General features: G+C 43.4%; 1 protein-coding gene across 2 annotated transcripts in view; it reads right to left on the minus strand.

Moving 5' to 3' along the window:
• LOC139763053 (tyrosine-protein kinase receptor-like) overlaps nt 1-21,692 on the minus strand; it is a 1,458,433-nt gene that overhangs the window by 526,125 nt on the left and 910,616 nt on the right. For both annotated transcript variants that reach the window (XM_071688765.1, XM_071688676.1), the window contains exons 10-12: nt 19,051-19,217; nt 16,014-16,108; nt 5,929-5,976 (exon numbers count right to left, since the gene is read on the minus strand). In XM_071688765.1, the coding sequence (XP_071544866.1) occupies nt 5,929-5,976; nt 16,014-16,108; nt 19,051-19,217 (310 nt within the window). The remainder of the gene's footprint in view (nt 1-5,928; nt 5,977-16,013; nt 16,109-19,050; nt 19,218-21,692) is intronic.

Here is a 21,692-nt window from a genome sequence, read left to right on the forward strand (position 1 = left end):
TGTGTGCTTCCATGTAATCTGTGAGTTTGTATATGCTTAATTCTTCTGTGGCTGTGTTTGTTGGTGTGTGCGGTTGGCTGCCTGTGCAAGAAGCATACATTTTTTCTACCTCGAAGTCTCTTCGCTAACGTCACAAAAATTCACTCCCGTCGGATTCTTCTGATTATGTGATTTGTCTCCTCACTTTTAATCCTCCCTGTCCCTTCTCCGTGTAAATGACTATGACAATGAGAGACGTCTCCTTGAAGTAACTACGAGATTTCACCCACATCATTTCTTAGCATGACTTCTGTTTCTCCTTACGCGCAACAGTCGTGTGCAGAATGGAGGTCTTGTAAGACTGCTCATTCTTGTTTCGATCTCTATTGCTCTGACTTCATACAGACCAGAGACTGCGCGTACTGCGCATGGAAACACTGTCCTTCATAGCACTCTCGTTAAACCTTCATTTCCGTCGGAAATTTTCATAGCTCTGCGATTTGTGAGGTCAAGGAATCCTCAATAGCATGGGACTATGTTTACCTCGCTTTTCCTCCCACAGACGAGATCTTTCTGGTTCTTTTGCCATGAACGTTTTGAACACTTGCACGTCCAGGTTTCCTCATGTCATCCATCATGACAACAATAAGGCTGTCCCTCCTGGACTCTTCCTTATATTCATACCCTGTTATCTGGTCTATCCCGATATATCTCCTATGAGTTTGCCTCACCCAACGTCCCTTCTTATATATTAACAAGGTCTAGAGAGAGAGAGATCCTATCGATAGATAGAGAGGCGATCCCATCCTGTATATCCTCTAGTTTGCACCTATGCTCCTTGGTCTATGCCACGTCTACCCCAAACCCAGCATTCTTCTGTCGTCTTAGAAACATGCAGTGGTTCACCTCGCTCTGAAGAAGGAAAATGGTGCGAGCCTTCAAACGTTCGTCCGACAACTGCACCTTCAGTACTTCCATGGTTTTGACAGTCTTCTCACACTCGGTGTGAGGAGCGCCTTGAGCTTCATAATGACCTTGTAAGGGACCACCACCTTGGGACAGGATATCCTATTTAACTTATAACTCTCAGGGACTTTGGGGACTCGTGTCATGGCCTTTGAAGTCTCGAAAAATGTTGATTGGGTCTGCCGTAAGTCTGTGATTTCTAAGCATTCCCCTGGCCTTCTCTCTACACTGCTCTGTGAACTCATTTCCAGTTTTCTGTCCAATTAATTAATGGGTATGAGTATTGAAGGGCCGACCTCACTCGTTTTCTAACAAGTTGTAGTTTTCCTCGAGGTTTTCTGTTGTGTTTTAGTCCTTCATTCTCTCTATATATGAATGCTCAATTATTCATCTACTAATCCTATTCAATCATATGCTGTTGACTCAACTCCTCTGCTTCCTTCCAATATCAGCTTTCCTCACTTGTTCGTTCTGTATCTCACTTTCTTAAATCTGGATGTCCACAACCTATTTCGATGGGACTGACACAATATCGTTCTAATTGTATCTCAAAAATCTTTATTGAATTCACGGCTGAACAGGATGATTTAGCAGCTCCGGCAGTGTATGGAGTGACTTCTAGATGGCTAGAGGACCACACTGTCTGAGGAAGACATGTAGAACATGTAGAACAAAGACTTTCACCAGCATTTGTAGCTTGGAAAATCAGGTCCGGTTGGAGGAAGTACCTACATATCTAACATGGCAAGATTACTGCACGCGGGGCATAATCCTCGAGGCGAGACACTGTCTCATGTTTCCTGTGATTCAGTCAAACTCAGCGACTGGAAGAAAAAAAAAAATACCTGAACATGTCTGGTATATTATTATTCTCGATGCATGGAAAAATATGTCCTGTGAGGATTAACATTCATCATATGATTAACATGCATTATATATATTTTTCACAAAGCTAATGTGACCTTTTCCTTGTTACGACTATATTTTAACAAAAAAAAAAAAAAATAGACGAAATGGTGAATGATGTCAAACTGCACTTTAAAAATTACAGATAATCGTATTTATCAGTGGGCAGGAAAGGTCGACTTAGTTCAAGTTACTTCGAAATATGTTGGGCGAATCAGTCGACTTCCTCATGTCCCAAGTGCACAGTATGTGTACGTGGTCTTAGAGGATCCTCAACAGCTTAAAAAAAAAGGTGTTAAAGATTTCTCGGTTGGTGGCTGTGGCTTACGTAGACGGCCTTAGCGATCCTAGTTGATAAGCTTACAGTCCAACCTCCAGCTCACCACAAGGGCTGTACATGTAGCAGGACTGCGCGTGGTCTTAAATCCCAAATAACCAACCAAGCAGGATTCGATCAATAGGATTCCAGCATTGGATGCTGTAAAAAATGGAGTATGAAGGCCATTTTTTTTTTCGGTCATCAGTTACTTGACCATGCTCGGTCATCAATGGTCTGGTCCTACTGCATCTTTTAGAGCATTTCTTTATCTTAAAAATTTGAAGAATTCCTTGTGGTTATTACTGACATTTTATGAAATTTCATATCTCCTGTTCGCGTTTACTATGTCCTACGACATTCTTAAGAACCTCTATTTTTCACTGGTTCTTCACGATTTTCATTTCCTTTCACTGCCTGGAATTTCTTGTACATCATCATCTTCAGGTACATTAATTCTTTTATTTTCCCTAAGTCATTCCCTGACTCTTTTCATCACTCTTGTTACGTTTTCGCTCTCAATATGAAGTAATTTCTTAAATACTCCACATCTTTTGTACTGTATCAACATCAAGGAATATCATCCAAACGCTCCTGGTAATTTCGTGTCTTGTTTTCCTCGAGCTCTGTCATCTGTGATCTGGCACCAAGAGGTTCTTAATAAGCCTTTGTAATTCTGGGTTTTCATCGAGTCTAAACGAGATTATGGTCTCTGTTTTCTGGAGCCTCGCATACCTCACAGGAGTTGATCAAGTCTGTCGCCTCTGGGAGCAAAGACGAGGATATTCTAGCCTGTAGTGGGTTCATTAATCAACTGGTCAAGAGATGTTATTTCCGTTTAAGTTAATGAATCTACATCACTCTTGTGATCATCATCTCTCAACGCATCCCAGTTTTCACTGGCATTGTACACGTCATCTACGGTGATGAGTCCTTTATCATTTGCAGTCGATATTTTTTTGTCGTCGTCTTTCCATTTGCTTATGATGTCTGCATGTGACGCAAGGATGCACTTCATTTATATTTTTGTCGACAATATCAACGTAAAGAGAATCATACATTCTATATATATGTATATATTTTTTTTTTTTCTTTCATACAATTCGCCATTTCCCGCATTTGCGAGGTAGCGTTAAGAACAGAGGACTGGGCCTTAGAGGGAAAATCCTCACCTGGCCCCCTTCTCTGTTCCTTCTTTTGGAAAATTAAAAAAAACGAGAGGGGAGGATTTCCAGCCCCCCGCTCCCTCCCCTTTTAGTCGCCTTCTACGACACGCAGGGAATACGTGGGAAGTATTCTTAATCCCCTATCCCCAGGGATATGTATATATATATATATATATATATATATATATATATATATATATATATATAGAGAGAGAGAGAGAGAGAGAGAGAGAGAGAGAGAGCCAGCCAGCTATCGCCGTCCCCTAGAACAGCTTCTCACTGGTGGTAATTAAGGTTCGCCCCTAACGTGGCACTTCCTGGGGTTACCAATTACCTGTCAGTGGCAGGTGTTGAGGCAGCGCTGCTGGACCCGCCACCCGTGCACCCTCGCTCACCACACCAGACCCACCATCACCCACTCACCACCTCAGGCCTTCCGCTTTACTCTCTCCATCTACCTAATATAGCCTGTCTCCATCTACCTAATGAAGCCTCTCTCCATCTACTTAAGAAAGCTTCACTCCATCTACCTAATGAAGCCTCTCTCCATTTACTTAATAATGCTTCTCTCCATCTACCTAATGAAGCCTCTCTCCATCTACTTAATAATGCTTCTCTCCATCTACCTAATGAAGCCTCTCTCCATCTACTTAATAAAGCTTCTCTTCATCTACCTAATGAAGCCTCTCTCCATCTACTTAATAAAGCCTCTCTCCATCTACCTAATAACTAAATTCTAAGATACTTCTACTGTTCTGTGGTAGATAACCTCGTCACAGACCATCAAGTCTTCCGTTATCTGACCTTCCCTGTACACTCACGCGTTTTTTTTTTTTTTTTCCTGGTTTCTCGTTTCAGGGGCTTGACCTTCCAGAGCAAATGGCTGTTAGCGGACGCTGCACCTCCCTGCAAGCAATATGTTACTTTCTCTTCCATCAGGAGCCGCCCACACACCAGCTGCCGCCCCCACACTTGCCGGCCAATAAATATGCCAGTCACAGAAGACCACCGCATCTTTATCTCCAACATCACACACAAATGACACCCACGTACAGACGCCCACTAGACACAGACACACACACACACAGAGTCTCGTTTCTTAATGGGTTACGACTCACTGTCATCACCCTGATCCCCATGTTACTGTGTGGAAGCTTTTGTGTTTAAATCAGTGTTAAGCTGCACTTTTCCAAAGGGCCATCACTACCTTTCAGCCGCTTTTCCGTCGTTTCCCCACAGGGCACCATGATGATAGGATCCTTGTGCTTCCCCCATACATACCAATGATGTCTCGAGGGACAACCGCGTCTAATGGAAGCTCGGCGATGAATCTAACGTTTGTATTTAGCGGGGAGTAGCTCTCTCGACGACAACGGCCTTCGGGCCACCATTAATAGCCTTCCAGAACTGGAGCATCGCCAACTCCGTCACCAGCAACCACACCAGGAGCCAGGGTGGTCATGCACACCAACTTCTCCTCCAGTCGTTCCCCACTTTCCGCTACCTCGCTTGTCTCAACCTTCCCTCAGCTTCGGCAGTCCACGAAGATTCCCGGTTCGCGTGAGACAACAAACTAAACTGGAATGAACGTGTTGGTACCATCGTACAAAAATACTGCAGCTCACGTCTCTACCTTCTCCCTCAAGAAATGAGCGGCATATTTCTGAACCAGATCACGTCTAGACCTCCTCCACTGTCAAGACATGTGAACGGCCTATTACTGAAGTTAATGACGTTTGCACAAGTTGCACGTAGAAAAGAGCATGTTAAGTTCATCCTCGGTCCTGTTAACACAACTTATTAAAATGTCAACACACTGGTCCTCCGATTCTCTCCAACCAAACCTGAATGTTAATCCTTACCTTCAGGGAGGAGTTATTGCACTCTCCTTGCCACCGTTATCTCATTCCATCTGACATCCCTCGTTCCCCATTAGCCTTTGGCAAACACAACAGCAACGAAGCCGTGCAAAGGCGAGGAAAAAAATGAAACTAAGAGAAGAGATCTATCCCAACCTACTGTGAACATTATATACGATTCCTGAATCCACGAACCGACTCTTCTCTGTTTGATTAAGAACGTTTAACCCCCTACAAGCGTATTCTTAGCCTTAGGTTGCTGTAGATTCCGTAACACCTTGATCACAATTGTTATTACGAACACACACACCTCTAGCGAGGCTGTACCATTAGGAGTACAGCCTCGGTTAAGAACTTCTCATTCCAAAGGAGTCTGCATTTCCCTACTACTAGAAATAGCACCGCCTTTGGCCGCGGGAGCCTCTGAAAAGAGGTCATGGGTAACACCAATAGTTCATCTTAAAAATAAACCCTATGCAATTAAATATATATATATATATATATATATATATATATATATATATATATATATATATATATATATATATATATATATATATATATTGGGTTAATCATATACCAATGAAATACGTAATGTTTTCAGCGAACATCACAGGAGATGAGTGTACAGACAAGAGAAATAGAGCCCATTTCACATACTCTAAACACATTGGTAATACAACAAGACACAGTGACTGGCGGAGTAAGAACACACTACAAAAACAAGATCACTCACTTGGGGTGGTGGTCTCCGGCTCAGGACACTTCTCGTCCACTGGAAGACCTAGAGGAAGAAAATGAATTGGTGAATAAGCGGAAAAAAATGTACAAAACAGGCGTACATGTTACTACACTGCTTAAAGCAGTCATGGAAGAGTCAAGTGGGAGAATAACCTATGATTCTTAAATACAAATACATGTAATGGAAACTTCCGAAGGCAACTTAGTACGATATGTTGTTCCTTAAGAGAAAATTCTTTCCTATCTAACTAATGTCTGGTCATTATCCCCAAAAGATTTTGGGGAGTCTTATGTGGTTGCCCTTGACATATCTAAGGATTTTGGCAAGGTGTGGCGTCAGGGTCTCACCTCTAAACTCCCTTCTTTTGGCTTCCCTCCCTCACTGTGCTTCATCATATCTAGCTTCCTCTCCGGCCGATCTATCTCTGTGGTTGTTGATGGCTCAGCCTCCCTCCATTTCTCAGTCAACAGTGGTGTCCCTCAAGGTTCTGTCCTGTTCCCCTACAATTTTTCTCCTTTTTTCAATGATTTCCTCTCTTCCAGCAATAACTAAGTGCACTGATACGCTGACGACTCAATGCAGTCATCTACATCCTTCGATTCTCCTAGTCTCACTCGATCTGCATCTCTTCCTGACACAACCTAATAAACTCCGACTTGAACAGGATACCTTAGTGGGGTAGACGAAATCTAGTTAAGTTAGATGCCTTCAAGACCCAGCTTTTACTCATCTCTCTGTTGAAAACTCCTCACAACTCTCGTCTCTCCTTTGACGGTTCTGCAATTCCATCTCTTGACTCAATGAACATACTTGGTATTACTGGAACATCCATTCCTTCTTCGAAGCCCCACATTACGGAAATAGCTAAGTCTTCCTCTAAGAAAATAGGTGTCCTGTTTAGATGTCGAAATTTCTTTCCTTCAGAACAGCTGCTCCTTTTATACAAAGGATTGACTTGTCCTTATAGGGAGTGCAACACTTACATCTTGGGTGATTACAGCTCTGCACCCTTACTTGACATAGATGAGATGAAAGCAGTCCCACTCTAAACTCTCATAGGCTAACTTTGCAAACTTGACTCTCTTGCCCTAAGCCGTGATGTTGGTTTACTTTCCCTCTTCTATAGATATCGCTTTGGTTTATGCTCCTGGGAGCTGGCTGCCTGTGGGCCCCCACCACTAGCTAGATCACGCAATACTCGGCAAGCTGCTGCGTCACACGGTTACTGTGTGGTCGTTGACAAAGATGATCCGTTTTGATAACTATTTCTTTCCTTACACCTCGAAGCTTTGAAACTCTCTACCCTTTCATGTCTTCCCCAATAACTATGACCTTACACATCCCAAAAGACAGGTTTTTCTTATCTTCCAAAATTCGTAAATACTTGCCTTTTCTTTTTCCCTTTCATAATCCTCTCCATATTTCAATTAAGGCCCGGCCTTGATCTGGACTTTTGTCTGCGATTGGAACTTCAACAGAAAAAAAAAATATCCTGCTTCAAGAACCCAGACACTCCCAAAACTCCCCACAAAACATTGCGTAGCCAAAATATTGCTGATTCATACTTTTCTATAACTAAGTAGGAGGAAATCATGAGTGTCACAGACACATCTAGAATTGACACGGTAACGAGATTTAGAACAAGATAGTCATGTTCTTGTGACTATTAAATGAGACGTTCCCCTGAGAATGGAGATGATTAATCATTTTGCCAAGTACTACTAAGATGGCTTTCCTCAATGCACGAATAACAGAAATACTAAACCTCTGATCATTTCATCACGATGGACACCGCCACCATAAACTCAGCTCTCAAAGCAGCTTGTGAACGCCATTACCTCTGAAAAAAAAAATGGGTGGTTGATCCTAGTGTCCCATTAGTTAACCTGACCAACCTCATCCCTAATGGTTGGCTGATCTCACGTGTCCCATTAGCCGACTTATACAAATTAAAAAATCTGGAACTTCAGAAGTTTGAAATCGTGTCTTCCAAGAGATAACCCCGTCACTGACCATCACGTCTTACGTTTTCAATCTCTCGTGTGTACATGTATGTATTCCCGCGCTTTCTACTACGTGTAAACTCGACCTCTTGCCAAATGAACATAATACAGTGATTTAGAGAAATATATGGTGGTCATATCAAACCAGAAATGACTTAGATTATTATAACTTTTTTTCCCCCTTTGTTTATCCTTCTTTGTTCGCTGTGCTCCTACTCGGGGAACGCGTCAACTAAACCCATTTGGTATGTGGCAATACGATAATTATCAGGTAATTTGAAGGTTAATTAACCTCATCAAAATAATCATACACACCTGTTTTCTTAAGCTGCACTTCTCATAATCTGTAATGTTTCTGAAAACACACAACCTCGGCATACTGAATAAAAGGAGTTAGAATATGAAGTGCGTGCTGCTCTAGGCCAGCCCTGTTCGCTGATTGGACAAATATCTTAGCATCCGCAATAAGGTTTTAAGCCTCTTTATCCTAACATACTACCATCGCCTCTAACCACTAACTGTTATCTTAGAATGCATGGGCGAGGATCAAGGAGGCTTTAACCCCCCAAAACGTAATCTAAATTAAGCTACATAGCTCGCTGCAGTAGGTACCTAACCTACGACGAGATGATATACACTGAAGCACTTCTACAAAACCGTGGATCTGGTGAGCACCGCGGGTACGACCAACCGTGGATAACATGACTTTGTTATTCTAAGACAAGTTGAGCGAAAATGCAGTTCTCATGACTTGTCTGCACAAACGAGTGTGGTGGTTGATGACCGGAATAACTATTAGTGATGGCTACGCCCTAGGAAAATTATAAATAAATAAATCCTATATGTCTTTCTGAATAGTACCTCATCCATGGAACCATTCCACGAAACCGTGACAGAGAAGAACACTACAGATTCATTCAACACGCACACATTTTACAAGGGGGGGAATTCAATTCTATCAGACTAGAACACGTGTGTCACAGAATATACGAGATCTGAATTCCACAACACCATCCCGCGTCGTGATTCTGTTGTTAGCCCAGTGAAATGAAATGCATATTTACCTCCATATTCATAAGCTTTACTCAAACAATGGCTTACACGTGTAAGGAATTCGGTTCAATAAATGACCGTCTAAAAATACAATTCTACCTTAAAAAATGTACTTTTTTTCTTCTCCTTAAAGAAATGTAATTCTTACAGTCATCACTAGAATTATTAGGAGGAACTTAACTATTTCAACAAAAAAGAAAAGGAATACAAAATGGGAAGAATAACAATGATGGAGAGAGGCAAACAGGAAGAGGGAAGCTTAAAAAGAGTATAAAGGGGGAGAAGAAAAGAGAAATGAGAAGAGGAGGGACAACAGGAGAAAGAAAAGGAAAACGGACGAAAGAATACGTAAACGTTCATAAACGAAAATGATGAGAAAAGATAAGAAAAAAATGCGATTAAAACGAGGAGAGGACAAGCCACTGTCCGCTGCCATCATGACCCTGTGTGTGTGTGTGTGTGTGTGTGTGTGTGTGTGTGTGTGTGTGTGTGTGTGTGAACTAGGTCAAAATATGTTACTAAAAAACATCCGAGGGATCTGATCTCATATTGTAGGTAGGATTCTACAACTGTACTTGATCAAATCATCCATTCCAACGATCTGAACACACACATGCACACAAACTATTCTACGTCTTCTCTTACGCCTGACGATGTGATCATTACACGAAAGTGCACTTGGAACTTGTAGCGTTTCATTTTCTTCGTGGCTATAAGCATATATATATATATATATATATATATATATATATATATATATATATATATATTGGAATCACAATTTAGCGCGTGATCAAGTATATTCCTCCAGTAACACGAGAATCATTGAATCTTCTATTACTAAATACATAAAGAAATGTAATCTTACTATTAGCGATAGTCTATATAAATTGGATAACTTTATTGTTGATAAAATTTGTAAACATTTCACCTTGTCCACATAACAGTTTATGATACGCTCGTTGTCTGTCTTGGACAATCACATGTTTACCAAATGGCGTCCTAGCTACGTCTCTTCGTTGTATATCACCTGACTTATATTTCTCTCTTGTGTCTCCCCTGATGATGTGATTATTACACGAAAGTGCACCTGGGAACTTATCGTGTTTCATTTTCCCCGTGGACTCATATGAATATATATATATATATATATATATATATTCATATATATATATATATATATATATATATATATATATGAACATATATATAACTGATCATACGCACATAAGCCAAAATTATATTATTGAATACTTACAGAGTAACAACCTATGTCACAGATAATATCATACCCACTCATTTTTTCCTTACAGTCCCAGTACTGGTAATGGATTGCCCCTACCCTCGAGCTTCAAGTGGGAGTGCCAATTGCTACACTCTTCGCAATATTCATGGATCTCAACAGCGTTCGTTTGTGTACATCAGTGACAATCATATGGCAATTTGTGCTCCTTCACACCTCCCCTGTATCTACGTGAATACCACCAATTTTGCTATTCCTGTTGACCACGACCCAACTTACACCGTCACACAACATACACCTCCGTAATTATGTCCATCTCTCTGACCACGACGGCTCGACGTGTGATCATTATGACCTGACCCTTAATGATCAGGTTTAAAGGCCAGCGTTCCGTACCTACTTAACGAGTCCGTCTTGCTTACAGGTATTAACAAACTCGTTCTTCTCAAGTAATCGGCTCTTCTGCAGAATATATCCATATACTTCCTCTAATGGTGTCATACCTATGTTACTGTAAATCTTAACCTAAGAGATATGTCTAGTAAGCAGCTATTTTTACTAACCCTGAGTATACCGTAAACTAGTAATGACTATATCACTGATGACTGTGTGTGTGTGTGTACGTATATCCTATGCACTTTGTTCGTATATATATATATATATATATATATATATATATATATATATATATATATATATCTGTTGTAAACGAGCCTCTGTTTGTGAATTTCAGCGAGTACAGTGTGGCTGACTGTGAATATATGTATACAATACCTCTATATATCTCTATGATGTATATTGGTGTGTGTTGTAGGTTTTTCGCTGTAAATTATGTACCTATGTATGATGTACATCTATTCCGTACTTCCCCTTTATATAAAATACATATTTCTCTTTACTGTGTGTACATTCTATGCTCTTGCGGTGGCAAGTCAACCGACTCAGGCAAAAATAAACTGCTTTCCCCTCAACGAAGACGGTATGCCAATAGGACTCTCGCTGGGAAGATATCCAGGAAGATGAAGCCTGCCAACCACTGACGCCCAGTCAAGTGAACCCAGAGACTGACGCCCCGCGAGATGAGGTGCGAGGCTGTTGCCCACAGGAGTGACTGACGCAGGAGAGATAAGACCAGACGCTGTCGCTCTGCTACGCAAAACTAGAGGCAGACACCTCGCTGCAAGAGAACAACGAGGAGCGATTCATTACGTGAATTCAAGGGCAGACACTCGTCGAGATGAGGCCGGGCACTGACGCCCTGTGAAGTGAGAAAATATAGTGACTGCTTCGTGAGGTAAGGACGCTCCTCGACACCGAGACCAAATACTGACGCCCCACGAGACAAGGGAAAGACTGACACCAAATGTGACGAGACCATACACTGTCTTACCGTGAGATGAGGGTGGGAGACTAACGCCGCGATACGAGGCCACAAACTGATTTTCCGCTATAAGAGGCTAGAAACTGACATCCTACAAGGTGAAGTCAGACTTTGGTCACTTGATGAAGTCAGGAAAGAGGATGGGATCAGCAAATGAAGCGCCGGAAAGTGATGCTTAGTATATGTGACCTGATTTTATCTGTATTTATTTACTTCTTACCCTTGCTCATCTAAGGAACATTACCTTACCCACACCTTTCAAAGGTGTGTACTGATGCTCAGAACCGCCTTACACCCTCCATCTTGACACTGTCCTCCCCACACGCACCATGCAACCAGCTTCCTCCTCCTTTCTTACTTCCTTTCTTCACACCCTTCTCTTCCTTTCCTTCTCTCATTATAAATCACTCCCGACAAACATGGTTGTGTTCTACAAAACGACGATTCCCAGCTCCCGCTACCGTGAGATGGTACGAATCACCCAAGTTTGCATGTCTCTATCGATAGAGACAGGGAAAGCTAAACGGTAACGCCTATCTCAAGACCCGAGTCCTTTCAAATAAACCTTATTCTTTTCCCATTAATACGAACATCTGCGGTCTGTGTATGAACCTATTTCCCACTGAACAAATCTAGCCAGTACCTTTCTTAATATCTTACTTCACTTGGGGACCCGACTGCTTCTAATTTTAATAATTTCTTTTATATCTCAAGTTTTAACCTTACTCACGACTCCGCTGCAGACGACCACCATATGCTTACCCTTACATCACCTCGCGTGGTGCACGCCTCATGGAACTCTAGGTTCCAGCACCTGACGCTGTCTGGCTCAGGATTAGCTCTACAAACCACTACCGTTCCCATCTCACCTATTGAGCCTCTTAACTCCACAAACTATCTAAATTCCTGCTAAGAGGCCGTGATGTTCTCTCCTTCTTAAGTCGAGGTCCGACATTCAAAAGACCTCAACGTGTACTGCAGGGAATGGTTGATATCCTTAAGTGTTGTGTGTGTGTGTAATTAATGATTACTATTTATGTGTTACGGGGAAAGGCTTTTACACTCGCGTTGCCCCATCTCTTGCCCTTGTATATGTGCGCCATGTTTTCACTCATATCTATGCATGCGCACACACACACACGCCCCACCTCAAACCACGCACCCATTTATCGACCAGCCCCGACAGGGGGATGAACACTTAGGTCGGGTGTAGGCCAAATGCCAAGCAGATGATTCGAACCCATAAGGGTCCAATCCTGGGATGGCCCATGCTGACCTATCGTCAGTAACACTAACCACTACACTGCACCTCAGTTACCACTACACCTTGCAGGCTCGTGTGTGTAATTTTTCTCCTCATCAACCAACATCTCTCTCCTCAATGGACACAGTAATGCGTAAGGGACCAGATGGCATCTTGTGTTTTGAAGGAGTGTGCTTTTTGGAGGACATGCGCACGTGGCCGCTTCTTTGTTTCGCCTGTTCCTAAAACAATAAATTGATATACCCCATCCTGAGGAAGGGTCGTCATTCTAACCCATACAATCATCTTCCAAAAAACTCCAACATAGTTTCCAGAGTCTCTCTGACTCTTCCGTTAACTTCTAATACCCAAAGTACGTGTCTTTCACGGATCTCTCTCCGATCCACTGTATGGCTCTCCCATGTCACAGTCCATCGGTGATATCCTTCACCGCGCTACTATTGATGCTAGTCATCCTCTATAGAAGGGACCCTGAGGGTTCCTACGTCATCGCCCTCGGTCTCGGTAAAACTTTTGGAAGGGTGAGCCATCAGAGTCGGTCCCCCAAGCTTCCCCTGTTTTGACTTTTCCCCAATCATTCTGTTCTCCGTTTCTAATTTCTCAATCTGGTAATTTTCATGATTGTCGATGGATCAGCCACTTTGTGTCTCCTGATCAGTAAAAGCTTCCTCGGGATTTTGTTCTGCTTCTTACGTTCCTCCTCTTCTTTATCGACAGTTTCTTTCCTTCAGTTCATAACTCAATTATACACTGACGACTCACCGCTGAGTCTTCCACTTCTTCTAAATCTGCTCCTGGTCGTTCTGTCTCGTTTTGTCGTTTACTACCTTTATAAACTCGGGTTTGGGGACAATTTCTCAGTGGGAAATACGTAACCTGACTAAATTACTGCTCTAAACCATATTGCTTCCTACAATCCTTTCCATCTTGCTCATCTCTGATGGTCTTATCGTTCCGCCTCCAAACACTAAAACATACTTAGTACCATCGTAATATTCAATGTTACTTGGGAACCCTACATCAACACAGAAAGCTAGCCCTGACTTTGATAAGAAACTATGTAGCATGCTCAGGTGCTGAGGAATCATTCTTTCTTAGGAGCTGGTCCAGTTATACAAGGGACTTATTCTTGAATGAACACTGCTCTCTCGTCTAGTGAAATTCAGTCTCCATATATTTATTTGTTTAACAGAATCAACTCCAAAGCAATCCTGCGTATTGACTCTCAGTTTTTTACAATTCATCCCAACACTGTAGGCTCTGTTTCCTTCTTCAAAAGATACTGATTTTTTTTCTCTCCCAGGGGCTGGGTTCTTGCGTTCTTTAACCCTTAAACAGACACTGCAATACTCATCGAGCATCTGTGTCGCATATTTCTGTAGCCACCGGCAATTCATAGGTGGGCAGCTGTATTGACTTTCTCCCTCTACACGATAAGGTTTACAATTCTTTACCTTATCAATGTATATCGGATGAACATTTTTCTTACACTTCATCTAAGGCCTAGATGACGACTTTCTTCGTGAGAAAGCCTTGCTATAAAAAGAAAAACAAAAAAAGCAAAAATAGAAAATAAACTTGTATCACTGTAAATGAGTATCTGAGCGTACTCATTTAACCACTGCGGGATGAAGCTATAATCAGGGTAGTGTCCTCAACGGAATGGAACTTTACTATAAACACTTCAATCGACCCGAGACTAAATGAGGACTGTGTACTGGCCTGGGAAGACAACAGCAGATCCTCAGACGCCCATTAGCCTAAGTGGTTCCACGACCAAGCCACATGGAATCACCTACCGGGAGATGGAGTGCCAAATCTACGGAGACCAGCGATGTAGAACTATACATCACAAAGCATGTGACTCAAGCTAGATAGTACGCAGACTGAAAATTTCATGGGACCTTTCATTCTCGGGCATAATGAAGAGGTTTAAACTTTTGTGATGGCAAGTTGGATGAACTTTAGCCTGTATGTGACCTGTGGCTCCTGTTGTCTGTAGCCTGCTGGATGGGACGTGACACCGTCCGTCTCATTTGTGTCTTGTTACTCCGTACCTTCCTATCTGCAGAAGAACTGTCATGAGTTATGAATACAAAGGTTGAAGTAAAGAGAGATGCAGAGTATTAACATGGCGTTACGTAATCTGCATGACGCTCCGTTGCTCTACATTTGTTTGTGTCATTAATTCAACATAAAAGCTGGGAAGGTTTTTTGGCGCACAGGGAACTTGTGTGTGGCTGAAGAAAATAATGTAACGTAACTTAGTGACGTCGGAGACCGAGAAAGCTGCTTGAATCCTGATAAAATTTTCATGTTGTTGAAAATGATGTAGTCTGAAGTCGGGTAACTTTTACTGACAGTTGCTGGAACTCGCTGGCAAGGATTGCTTTTTCGACCCACATTTATGTTCTTTTTCCAACAAGCGGGGAATATGTATTCAGTTCCACGAGACGATTATCAAAAATTTTCAATTTCATTTTCTACTCTTTATCTAAGATTTTGGTGCCACCTTGAACTACTGCTCTATTATCCGTCATTACGTCCCTATCTACTTGGAGTCAAATGACTACATAAAACTTCACAGACCAATCACGTGTCTCCTTAACTAATGCTCTGCGGCGAAGAAGTGGACAAGAGTTTATTGCTTTGTCCTCAACATGACCCATAGAATTTCTCTCTGCACAATAATAGAGACACGAAGGGAGACGCTGGGATCTCTGTAGATCCTTTCTACGCAATACAAGACCTTCCATCTGTGTCAGGTCCTCAGTCCTTCCCTGATACATCGCCACCGTCAAGGGTATACAGACATACAGGAAACGTCACAGTTATCCTATGTATGCTGCTGCAACTCCCTACACCTCGGTCTGTGTCAGGACACATGTCATGAAAAATGAAAAGAAATATAGTATTTCTGTTAAAGCCAAAGGTAGCAAAGATGATGAGGCAAACATCTGGAAAACATTTTGCTCATATCATTCAATTCAAAACTGGTTTAAGTAAAAAAAAAAAATAGCTTAAAACTACTGTTTAAGGGTACTAAACGAGTGAGTGAAGAATGATAGTCCAAGCTACACTTCAATATACATCAAGGGTCTCTATCAGCAGAGGAATGGCACAAGAGCTCCTCACCTCTGCCGAAGCAGGCCGGAGCCAGCGTGAAGTCGTCGAAGCCCAGGTCGCCGGTGTACCTAGCACCGCGCACGTTCGTTACCCGGATCTTGTACCTGCAGGTAGGAGGGAGAGACAAGAGGTCAGCTGGGCAGGTAGACACGCATCAACTAGGGTAAGAGGAGAGGTACATGGGCGGGGAAGTGAGTGGGACACATCGAATGGGAAGAGACGGTCACACATCAACAGTGGAGGGCTGAGGGATAGATCGCCTGGGATGAGAAATATATACACATGGAGAGAGAGAGAGAGAGAGAGAGAGAGAGAGAGAGAGAGAGAGAGAGAGAGAGAGAATTAAGTAGATGGATACATCATTTGGGAAAGCTAAGGACATATGCGATGGAGAGAAGGGAGGAGCACACTTAGTTGGAAGAGAGGTAGGGAAGGAGTGAGAGAGGGACATATACACAGTTGTGGAGAGAAAGAGTAAAAGAAGGTAATGGGGAAGACATATGACCAAGGGATCTTTGCAATGCAGGTGATGTTTGGTGGATCCTCCACCTTCACACTTCAAAGAAGGATACCTTCACTATACAAGAAATTATCATTATTTAGGTTTTTGTGAAGTCCCGTAAATACAAGATTTCATGGGAACTTTCACTCTTGGGCACAAAATAAATAGGTTTAACCTTTTGTGACGGCAACTTGAATGAACTTTACGCCTGTATGTGACCTGTGGCTCCTGTTGTCTCTAGCCTGTTATACCGTATTCCGTGGTAGTTCGGACCTAACACCGTCATTACACCATCCTTCCTCTGGTAATGTTCCTCTCACTCCTTCATCCCTTTCCTCGCACTACTGCCTCGCCTCTAGTGCACTCCCTCACTTGTCACTCTCCCTGTCATGCAACGCTATCTCCCCTCACAACTTCCCTCTCTTTGTACCATGTCATCGTTCATCTCTGACATCCTCCCTCCCTCTGGTGTAGTTCCCGTCTCGTTACCCTCTCTCCTCCTCCGCTTGTCTTTCTTATTTAAAAAAGTCTTCCCTTTGGCCTCCCTCCTCCCCTAACTCTGTCCGAGTCTCAGCACAGTCCTTTACCATCCACTGTTCATAATCCGGCACTGCCCCTCACCTGACACGAGACGCTTTCTTTTCTCACTTTTTTGGCAACGTATCTTATGTGGCAGCGTCCTTCCCTTTGACGACTCTCCCATACCTTGTGCCACTGTTCCCTTGGTAAGCACTGTCTTCTCCTGGCATTCTCCCTTCCACGCACTCCGTCCCTCCCTAGGTAGTCAAGTCTCCTCTCTAGCATTATCTGGCATCCTATCTTTCTTCTCCCTTGCCTTGCACCGATCTTATCGCGACATTGTACCTCCTCTGGCAATGTCGTTCGTCAGGCACCGTATCTCACCTGACACTTGCTCTTCACTTGGAAGTATATCTCATTCGCCCTGACACTTCTGCAACACTTACACTGTACCTCAACTAACTCTCACAAGATAACATTCTCTCTCTCTCTCTCTCTCTCTCTCTCTCTCTCTCTCTCTCTCTCTCTCTCTCTCTCTCTCTCCACAATGTCTTTTCCGGCACAATACAAATGTACCTGACACTATCTTTCTCTTGTCACCGTTCCTGTCTCTCTCTCTCTCTCTCTACTTCGACTGGTATTGTCTCTATCCCAGCGTCACCTTTACTTTTAGAAATTCTATCCGTCCGTACCATCACTCAACTGGCACCCATTTCTCACCCTAAGTTTGTACTTCTCTAATGTGGCATAATCTATCGCCTAAAACTGTCTCACATTTGACAAAATCATTCCCCATGCACTCTCACTCCCAGTCACCTCTCACTTGGCATCGTCCATCCCATGGAACTGCCTTTCATCCCGTAATCTCACATGGCACTGTCGTCCAACACTCCAGTGACATTCTCCTCCCCTACTACTTTCCCTCAATTGGTACTATGTCTTTCTTAATGCCATGTGGCACCTGTGTTTACCAGATTCCCTGGATAACGTGCCACATCTCCCACCGTTCCTGTACTGGCACTCCGTCTCACACAGCACCGCACCTTGCGAGGTCCTGTTATCTCCAAACAACTGCCGATCTCCGGATACCATCCCTGGCTCGTCAATGACTAATGCACCACCTGTCACCCCCCTGCTGGCAGAGCTGTACCTACCAGCAGATCCGCTATTCCTCCTCTATCGCTCGGTCCATAACATCCTCCCTCCTTTGCAATTTCCTCTGTGTCGGTAGAGACGTTCTTTCGCCTTCATATTTCCTCTCTTCTCGCCCTCTAGTATTTTGACTGGCGCTGTCCTTCTTCGAGTACCAGCCCTCCAGCGGCACTATCTTGCCAACAAGTAACGCGTCTCTCTTCGTGCCACTCTTCTGTTACCACTGCCCCTACCCGGCACTGCTCATCACGTGGCACCCTCCATCCTTCAACACTCTCCACCATTCAACACTCTCCTTCGCCAAGCATTCGCATTCTCCATCACTTAGCACTCCATCATCTAGCACTGTTTTTCACTTAGCGAGGGGAATCACTTGGCGCAATGCTTTGTCACACTATCCCTCTACATGCCAGTGACCTTCTATGGATGGCACTCTACCCTCTCACGGAACCCTCGCATTTTCCTGCAATATCCTTCACTTGGCACTGAGCTTCTATCAACGATACGCCTTACCTCTAAGCTTCCCTCACACTGCTAAGAGTCGAGGCTTCACCTGGAGCTCTCCATCCACACTGCTAAGAGTCGAGGCTTCATCTGGAGCTCTCCATCCACACTGCTAAGAGTCGAGGCTTCATCTGGAGCTCTCCATCCACACTGCTAAGAGTCGAGGCTTCACCTGGAGGTCTCCATCCAAACTGCTAAGAGTCGAGGCTTCACCTGGAGCTCTCCATTCACACTGCTAAGAGTCGAGGCTTCACCTGGAGCTCTCCATTCACACTGCTAAGAGTCGAGGCTTCACCTGGAGCTCTCCATCCACCCTCCTACGGACACCATCCACCATAATCTCGTCACCCGGCACTCACTGCACCTTACCTGCTACGTATGTAGTGGGGTATCTGGAGGACGAGGCGCTGCCATTTCTCCCGTTTGTTTCCGTGGATCTGTTCTAACAGGTGGATGCGTCCCTTAGGGTCCTCCTCCAGGACTTCGATGACCATGCTGCCTTGGTTGCGGCCCAGTTTGTGGTAGTGCATGCGAACCTGTTGTGTGAAACGAACACCTGGTCACGATGGCGCATCCGAGGGGCGAAGGGTCTGGGATGAGTGGGAAAGGAATGGAGGGTAAAGAGGAGGTGTGAGAGTTGTTGTGGAGAGGTGCAAACTACTGAAGAGGAAGCGAAAAAGAATAAGAAAGGTGGTTTAAGAGGGTAAAGAAAAGTGAACAGGTATAATGGGATGAAGAGGGAGAGAAAGATGGATGGTGAGGGAAGTAGACAGAAGAGTAACAAAGAGGGAGGTAGAAGGACAGGTAAAGAGTGTCAAGAAGAGGGACTAAGAAAAAACGAAGATGGGCGGAGAAACAGGAAAAAGGGATAAAAAAGTAAGAGGGGAAATTATGGCTGCAGATGGATAGGAAAAATGGCAGGAGAAAAGGAACAAGATGGAAGGACAGGAAAATGGATAAAGGAAAAAACAAAAGTAAGAGACAAAGGTGCAGAGGAATAAGTAGTAGTGAGTGAGAGAGAGAGAGAGAGAGAGAGAGAGAGAGAGAGGATCCGAAAACTCTATAAAAATGAAGACACAGCTACCTACCCGAGAGTAGGAAACAAAGAATTAATGAAAAGACAGAAAAAGAGATTAACTCACAGTGGGAGACAGAGGTTGGAGGAGAGGGAGGAGGGAGGAGAGGACCAGCGAGAGCTGGAGAGAGAGAGAGAGAGAGAGAGAGAGAGAGAGAGAGAGAGAGAGAGAGAGAGAGAGAGAGAGAGAGAGAAACGATAAACAGAGATAGAAAACTAAAACAAGCAGAGAAGAGTAAATAAGGGACAGATGGGAACAGGGGGGAAGAAGGAAAGTAAAAAGAACGGAGAAGGAAAAGGCAAGAGAGAGAGAGAGAGAGAGAGAGAGAGAGAGAGAGAGAGAGAGAGAGAGAGAGAGAGAGAGAGAGAGAGAGACGGAAGGAAGTGGAGAAGAAGGACGGAGAAATAAAAAGGGTAAGAGAAAAAAGAAAAAGGACGGAGAAGTATGGAAACAGTAGACAAAGAATGATAACAGGCAAGTGCGTATGAGAAGCAGGGAGAACACGAGGGAAAAGGGAGAGGAGAAGAAGGGCGGGGAAGCGAAGAAAGATTTCAAGGAGGAGGGAAAGGAGTGAAGTGGAGTGTGAGGTAGAGGAATGGCAGAGCTGGGAGGACAGGCGGAGACAAGAGCGAAATGGCGAGAAGATAGCGTGAAGAAGCAAGGGTGGGGAGGTGCAGCGAAGCGAGAAGTGTCATAATACAAACAACAGTGGAAAACCATCTGGGAGATGGAAGAGGCGACGAGGAGAGGCGAAGAATAAAGGAAAACGGGACCGTGAACTGGGGTGAGAGGCGAAGACGCAGGGAGGAGGGACGAGAGTGCATGATCGCCGAAGAAGTGAGAGTAGACTGCTGAAACATGGGGACATGGAGAGGCATGGAGAGGAAACGGAGAATTGTGCTGAGATGAGAACAAAAAATAAAATCAACAAAAGACAGTATGATTTTTAGTCAAAAGGATGCAAAAATAATGCATTAATCAGTACGAAACTTTCCTGGGAATAATATTTCTCTTCTTTAAGCGATCACTGGGAAATGATTACCTTTGCATAGTAATAGAATAATTTCAGTATTAGGAGTTGTTCCAAGATTAGGAATGGTTCCAGGATTAGGAATGGCTCCAAGATTTGTGATGATTTCGATATATGGGACGATTCCGAGATTGGAAATAGTCCAAGCATGGAGTATGAAGGTTTTCTGGTAACATGACAGTAAAGAGCCAGAATATTTCCAAGCATATTGTAATTGTAGAATATTGTTAATACAGTAGCTCGCAGTGTATCCAAGTGCAATATATCTAAATGTATTCATGTTATTCATCACCAACGCTGCGCCCGTGTGAGAAACAAGGGTCGAGTGTGATACAAAGTCCAAGAAAGTAGCTTTCGTACCCTCCCTTCATATGTTAAGCTGTTCCACGTGTCAGCTACACACACACTTCATCCCGAGTACTCATAACTTCACGAGGCCAACACAAAGGTACTTAGTTATTCCTTTGCATTTTCTTTTACTTTCGCACGCCAGTCTATCAAAGAAAAAAAAATTTCCGCACACGCTAATGCGATTTCCGCTCCAATTCTGCCGGTAAGGAAACTACAGTTGTAGTAGTAGTAGTAGTACCCTTGTTGTGTTCCGTGAAGCCAAGATCACGAAACAAAACTACTCATATACTTTTCACCTTTTTTCTTCTCTGGTAAGATCTTGTTTCTCTCCTACTTACCACTAGGTGGTAATCTCTCTCTCTCTCTCTCTCTCTCTCTCTCTCTCTCTCTCTCTCTCTCTCTCTCTCTCTCTCTCTCATTCTTGTTACCTCTGGCACATATATCCTCTTTGCCAACGTTTCCTCACTCAGACGTTCCATATGTCCAAACCATTTCAACACAACCTCTTCAGCTCTCTTAAGCCACACTTTTTAATACCACACATCTCTCTTAAC

The sequence above is a fragment of the Panulirus ornatus genome, chromosome 1 (genome assembly GCF_036320965.1).
Source record: "Panulirus ornatus isolate Po-2019 chromosome 1, ASM3632096v1, whole genome shotgun sequence".
Taxonomy (NCBI): domain Eukaryota; kingdom Metazoa; phylum Arthropoda; class Malacostraca; order Decapoda; family Palinuridae; genus Panulirus; species Panulirus ornatus.